At 43.7% G+C, this 7,444-nt stretch overlaps 1 protein-coding gene across 1 annotated transcript; it reads right to left on the reverse strand.

Moving 5' to 3' along the window:
* Positions 1-340: 340 nt before the first annotated feature.
* Positions 341-1,447, reverse strand: LOC147463731 (uncharacterized). The gene has a single exon (XM_086529471.1). The coding sequence runs from the start codon at positions 1,204-1,206 to the stop codon at positions 520-522; it is 687 nt and encodes a 228-aa protein (XP_086385597.1). The 5' UTR covers positions 1,207-1,447; the 3' UTR covers positions 341-519.
* Positions 1,448-7,444: the final 5,997 nt, after the last annotated feature.

Consider the following 7,444-nt stretch of genomic DNA (forward strand, 5'->3'; position numbering starts at 1 on the left):
GGGGGGGGGCGGTTCAAAGGGGGCACCAGTGTTTTCAACAAAACAGGTTGTATATAAGGGTAAATTAAGAGCATTTTGTGCAGGCAGGTGCTCTCTCCTTGTAGTCAAAGATTGAATTCCCTGCTATTAAGCATTAGCAAAAAGTGTCACCACGTAAGAAGAATTTTGAATGTAACAAATCAAGCAAAAATGTGATTGCTTCATGGCAGATTCGGGCATGTCTCAAGGAAGCAGAGATTTGCACTCTCTCTCTCTCTCTCTCTCTCTCTCTCTCTCTACACACACACACACACACACACACACACACACACACACACACACACACAGCGTGACACACACATACACAAATGAGTATTTTATTAGTATAGAACCATCTTACAATCAAAATTTATACTCTAAAGGCATGTCAACATTAATACAATGGTGATAAACCTACCCATTAAAAACAAACATGACATATTTAACATTTTCAGTTAACACATTAAACTGCAAAACACCTATTACGGCAATTGCCCCAATCTAGGTCTGCACAATCCGCGTGGGAGGATAGAAATCGGCATCCTCTGCGCCTTCCTCATCAACCTTCTCCCCCTGGCATCGATCTTGTTCGCCACTTCGGTCCAGGCGAGAAGGGGGAGCGACGGGAGCTGGGGCCTCCGTAGACGTATCCGGATCCCCAACCACAGGTCTTTGATCATGAGGTCTACCCACATGAATTGCTTCCAGAGGGCCATGAGGTTCCTCCGACAGAGGCAGGCGGCTAGCTTGGTATTCTGGATCCGAAGCCTGCGGGATTGATGTCACCTGTTGAGGTTGATTGGCAGAATAATTGGGATCCCAAGCATGCTGAGTTGATGCCGGTTGATCTGTGGTTAAAACAGGGTACCGCGTGCCCCCCCCTTCCGCAACTCCCTTTGCAACCATGCTTCTTGCTGCAACTCTCTCGGCTGCGGCTTGCTGAGCTGCAATCGACCTAATCTCATCGCGCTTCTCCCTAACTTCCTTCTTCTGTTGCTCGGCAGCTGCCTGCACCTCGTCTTTCTTTGTCTTGTCCTGAGGATGCAGAATCTTCTGTCCCAATGCTTGCATGCTTGACATGCTGGTAACAACCTTCTCGCGAGCACCAGATGTCAGTACTGCCATGTCCTCACAAGCGTTGGCTCTTGATTCGCGGGCTGCGGCTTCCATAACAGGCTGTGAGGCCATTTTCTGCTATCGTTAGTGTGTGTGTGTGTGTGTGCGCGAGTGTGTGCGTGCCTGCGCTCAGCTCGTGCGTGTGTGTGGAATATAGAGCCTCACTGTTTGTATAGTGAAGCGTGGTCTGTGTGTGTGTGAGAGAGATGATCTCTCGAGGTTTAATGGCGAGCTTCCGTTACATAGCAATTCTCAACATTATACGTTGTACGTGCAGGCTGCGCCAAGTGGTATCTCTATTGCATGCCACATTGTCTTCACGAAAACCGTTGAAGGTAGCAACAAGGCTCACCAGAAACATTCTTAGTCTAGGCCTACATAAGGCCAAGGCTGCCTCCGTAAAGCATCGAACTCTTGGGAGCAATTGTGGACTTGTCCATTAGTGCCACATGGTAAACCTTTTATTTTTGCCTACATAAGGCATCAATAAAGCATTGAACTCTTGGGAGCAATTGGACCGCGAGTGGTTTTTTGCTTACGAACTCACACGACCTACCTTCGACGGGTCTCATTCGCTCTTACCAACGGGTCAATCCTATACGATCTCTCAAGCTCACTCATTTGAGTATGTGTGTATGTACCTAAGTGGTGTGTGTATTCGACGTATCTCGCTCGCATTTACCAAAGCGTCAATCCTATACAATTTCTCAAACTCACTCATGTGAGAACGTGTATGCGTACCTAAGTCTATATATAAATATATGTGTGTGTATCTTTATACATATGCCCATGACACAAATCACATTCTCTCTTATCTCTCCCTTGTTGGCATCCCTCACCACCACCTCTCTCACTCTCTCTCAACTTCAAGTAATTCATGTAAGTTACAACATCTTGCACTGTAACATCATTAATCCCTTTATAAAACTCTCACTCATGATTGTGTGTCAAGCTACATAAATTCCAACATTGAACGTACCTCAAGCTACATAAATGACCATCATCATCAATAAAATAAGGTCCTAAAAGCATCACTTGCACTACAAGAGGCTATTCATATTAGCGACGCTCAAAAAAAAAAATCCCGGCGTCGTTATGAGCGTCGCAAATTTACAAAAAAATTTGCGACGCTCATAACGACGCCGGCTGGGCTACAAAAATAACCGAGCGCGCTCAAAAACTCAGATCTCAAAACTGAGTTTTTCGGCGCCCTCAAGCAAGGAGCAGGTAACGCTCTTTCTCTCTCTCTCTCTCTCTCTCTCTCTTTCTTCTCCACACACACACACACACACACACGAGGAGAGGAAGGAGAGCCAGGTATGCTCCTTCCCTCTCCTCATTCTCATGTTCCCTTCCCCTCTTTCTCTCTCCCTCTCTCTCTCTCACACACACACACATACACACACACACACACACACATAGTGTTTTTGAGAGAGAGAGAGAGAGAGAGAGAGAGAGAGAGTACAAACATAAACAAAAACGCACACACACATACATAAACAAAGAATGCACACACACATTGAAAGAGGAAAAGAGAGAGAGAGAGCATGCATAAACAAAAAACGCACGCATTGAGAGAGGAAAAGAGAGAGAGAACATGCATAAACAAAAAACGCACACATTGAGAGAGGAAAAGAGAGAGAAAACATGCATACGATCCAAAAAAACGCACACACATTGAGAGAGAAAGAGAGAGAAACTAATTTAACGTCGTAGGAAACTAATTAAAATTAAAAGACCTAAAGATCTAGCCGACGAGGAGTTGAACTCAAGACCTATTATTGAAGAGGGAAATGGCATAATCAATCTATCATACTTGGCATGGGTGATAGAAAGGTTATACCATTTATCTCTTTTTATTGGCACACACATTCACACATGCGCACACACACAAGAAGAAGAGAGTTATAACGTCGTAGGAAACTATCCTAAAAGACGTTAAAGATTAGGTTAGATGTAGACTTACGTTAAATTAGATTTAGGTTTATTTAAGTTAAATTAAATTAGATTTAGGTTTATTTTTAACTAGATTTACGTTCATTTATGCTAGATTTAGATTTACGTTATATTAGATTAGATTTAGGTCTCCATAGACTGCGATGCCTACATGAAGCGGGTGAAGAAAGCCCTCAATGGAATATAGGGTATTGCTGCCTTCACTCATGGTGGGCTCCGTCGATCCAAAAGTACTGGTGAAATTTCTTCAGAAGATTGGGAAGAAGGTGGATCTTCAGAGCGGCAAGAGTCACTACATCCTCGACACAATGACCATCTAGACAACCTCTAGTCATTCAACAGCAACTTCAAAGTTAGTAACAAGAGCAAGAACGATCTAAAGGGCCAATTGCTGTCGTCAGATGTGGATGGAGATGAGGCAGCGTCACCGCCGGAAGTTAACTCTCACATCTTTAGTGATGAGAATGCCAACTCTTGCCGAGTTATGTGAAAAATTATGTGTTAAATCAGTTTTAAGGTTCTTATAATCCCTGTTAGTTTAGTTCTTTGTTTTTAATATAACATAATTTACGTTAGATTTAGATTTATGTTATATTAGATTAGACTTAGGTTTATTTAGGTTTATCACACACACACACACACACACACACACACACAAGAAGAAGAGAGTTTTAACGTCGTAGGAAACTATCCCAAAAGACGTTAAAGATTAGGTTAGATGTAGACTTACGTTAAATTAGATTTAGGTTTATTTTTAGTTAGATTTACGTTTATTTAGATTTACGCTTATTTACGTTAGATCGAGTCCACGCAAGAATTACTTACGGTTTAGGGTTTAGAGTTAGACGAACAGTGAAAAGATCTACTGTGAAAAGATGTTAAGATGCTGTGAAGTGCTACAGCTAGAGAAGAGGCAAAGGGGTTTTGTCCACTACATGCAGTATCATGTAGACGTGGGTGTGTAGATTTCTTGTACCCACAAATATAGGTATTGACCAATAAAGACGAGATTATAACCCGGTGGTTCTGATCTCCGTGCACCTCTAGACCGAGGTGTGCGGGGATTGGACATGACTAGAGAATGTGAGGTAGAGAGAGAGAGAGAGAGAGAGAGAGAGAGAGAGAGAGAGAGAGAGAGAGAGAGAGAGAGAGAGAGATAAGACGAAGAATGCCAATAGAATATTAAATTTGTTGTTCAGGTTATAAGATTTTTATCCTCATTATGAGTAGTGACGAGGATGTGGGACCATCCAACCGAAACACCTATCTCTCAACGAGGGTCTTATGTCCTTGTAATCAATGCAAGCATGCTGTGCGACGGACAAGACGTGTTTCTTTGCAGCACGTTCGTGAATTTGGCGAGTTCGATCCATCTAATATAGATCGAGTTGTTGCCAATTATAACTCGTCGGACTCTGACGCTGGCCAACAAGCAGCAATCTTGCAACCCAATAGACGTGTTCGCAGGCGCTTTGGTCAAGCAGCATATGTGAGGCCACAAGATGTAGCCTCTGACAGCTCGGGGGATGATCATCCAGAGCATATTCCCAACGAGGCAATGTTTGAGCCCGAGATTGATGAAATGATTGAGACGATCATGGATTCAGAAAGGCTTATCTATGATGATATGAAAAGTGAAGCCGATACGCCATTGTATAATGGAGCACGTATGTCTAGATTGAAAGCACTCCTGGTTCTTCTCAACATGCAGGCAAAGTTTGGATGGAGTGACACTAGCGTCACAGCGCTTTTCAGGTGATCTATTACAATTAGTTTACTTTAATAAAACTCTAAATGTATAATGATCTGATAGATTTTTACACGACTGTATCGTATTTTTATGTTGTGTAGATTGCTTAAAGAGCACATACTACCAGCTGACAATGTGATGCCAGATTCCCGAGATGAAGCAAGAAAGATTTTGCGAAACTTGGGGATGGATTACAATTCTATCCACGCTTGTCCTAATGACTGCATTCTTTTCAGAGGGGAATACATAGACATGGAGAAGTGTCCGAAATGTGATTCCGAAAGATATCGAGTAGATCTCCACGGGACAAAAATTCCACAAAAGGTTTTGCGACATTTTCCTCTGCTTCCTCGCATCAAGCATTTCTTCGAATGTAAGTCCATGGCCGCCCTAGCATCATGGCATGAGGAGAATAAATCTTCGGATGGTGTGCTACGAATTCCTGCAGATTGCGCAGCCTGGAAACATATAGATGGAACATGGTCGGATTTTGCCAGGGAAGCTCGAAATTTGCGCTTAGGCCTGGCTATGGATGGCGTAAATCCATTTGGTCAAAGATCAACATCTTACAGTGTATGGCCCGTTGTCATCGTCAACTACAACATTCCCCCGTGGTTGACTACGAAGAAGGGGCACCTATGGCTAAGCTTGATTGTGCCAGGGCGATATAAAGTGGGGAATATGGATGTGTATCTTCGTCCACTATTGGAAGAGCTACAACAATTGTGGATTGGCATAGAGGTGGTGGATATGAGCCGACACACAGGACGACGGAATGCTTTGATCAGAGGCATTCTAATGTGGACCATGCATGACTATCCCGGGCTAACAGAATGCTCAGGTGATCTATTGACACTCCTCACTCAGACACTGTAAATCTTGTTTTTTCCCATAGTTGATCTATTATCATGTGTATACATGCAGGGCTTCAAACAAGCGGATACAGAGCATGTGTCACATGTGGACCTAGACTGAATGCACGTAGGGCACCCTCACTGAAGAAGCAAATCTACGAAGGTCATCAAGCGTATCTTCCAGAGAATCATGTGTTACGCGACGGCTTTTTGGGAAGAGAGCCACCAAGGATGTCTGCACAAGCATGGTTAGAGCAGAAGGAGATGTGCGATGACGGATTGCCTCCAGGGATGAAGAGACTATCTCTATGGTACGAGTTACCATACTGGCCCCGACTCATGATCAATCACTTGCTCGATCCAATGCACATATTCAAGAATGTGGGTAATCTACTATGGGACCATCTGACCGGCAAGAAAGATACTTTGGGAGCCAGAGTTGACCTTAGAAATGTGGATCGTATGGAGCAATATTGGCCGCAAACAGCGTCTGATGGATCGATAAAACTCCCTAAAGCACCATGGATTTTCACAGGAGCCCAAGAACGCAAAGTAAAAGAGACCATTCGATCTTTGCGGACCCCCACTGGCGTAATGCACTCGCTCCGAACGTGTTTTACTAAAGAAGGAAAGCTTACCGGTTTGAAGTCACACGATTGGCATAAAATGTGTCAGGTACGTTCATAGTGGACTTTAATATCATTGCATAAAATGTGGACTTTAATATCATTGCTGCACATACTTTACAGTTTATTTTACCGGTTGCCATTGAGGGATGTTTGTCTCGACATCCGTAACACAATCTACAAACTTGCAAAGCTGGTGCAATGGATCTCACAAAAGGAGATCAACGTAGACTCCATACCATTCGCCAAACTAAATGCTGCGGAGCTTGTGTGCATGTTTGAGAAACATTTTCCTACTACCATGCTAACCATTCAGGTGCATCTTCTTGTTCACATAGTTGATGAGGTGGAAATAGCTGGCACAGTTCATTCCAGATGGATGTTCTTCTTAGAACGTTTCATGAAAACGCTTAAGGGATATGTGCGTCAAAAGGCACGTCCGGAGGGTAGCATGGCAGAAGGTTGGTTGGTATCAGAGTCCCTAGTGTACATTGGAGAGTGGCTAGACGGATTTGATAAAGCCCGGGACACGCTATGGCGAACCATAGATGATGAGCGCATATCTGGGATTGTCATGTGCAATCTCGGTGTTGAGAAGAAGATGACGGAAGATCTAGAGGCTAAAATCAACCGATTTTGCATGCTTCACAATCCAGTGATGCAAAAGTGGATTTCACAATATGAGGATGCAAAGCAAGAGCGACAAAGGGCACGAATCGAGTGGAGACGGGGAAGACGACCACCGATGCACTATCCACGGTTCTGGAGAGCCTACCAACCTTCATGAGCTTAAGATGGTTGCACAACCAATTGAAAAGCGCACAACAATGCGGTGACGAAGTGACTGAGGAAGAGTGGGAGTACTCTCGGGGTTGCGCGACCAAGGTAAGTTTGCAATGTACGACTAGCAAGTGACTTTATTTATAAACGTTTGAACGGCCACTCATAATCTTTGTTCGTTGTAGTATAAGTCATACACAGCAGCATGGTGTAAAGGTCGACATTTTAGGGTGGAACGAATCGACAAAAAGCGTTTTACTCAAGATTGTGGAATCATGGCAAAATTTGAACAGTCTAGTCGACGACGTTCCTCTGATGCAGATCCTGTGGTGGCGGAACTCACT

Source organism: Adiantum capillus-veneris, chromosome 2, assembly GCF_014529385.1.
Source record: "Adiantum capillus-veneris isolate H3 chromosome 2, ASM1452938v2, whole genome shotgun sequence".
In the NCBI taxonomy this organism is placed as follows: domain Eukaryota; kingdom Viridiplantae; phylum Streptophyta; class Polypodiopsida; order Polypodiales; family Pteridaceae; genus Adiantum; species Adiantum capillus-veneris.

Bases quoted from the DNA above. Each gene is read 5' to 3' on its own strand.
- LOC147463731 (XM_086529471.1), bottom strand. From the start codon at position 1,206: ATGGCCTCACAGCCTGTTATGGAAGCCGCAGCCCGCGAATCAAGAGCC.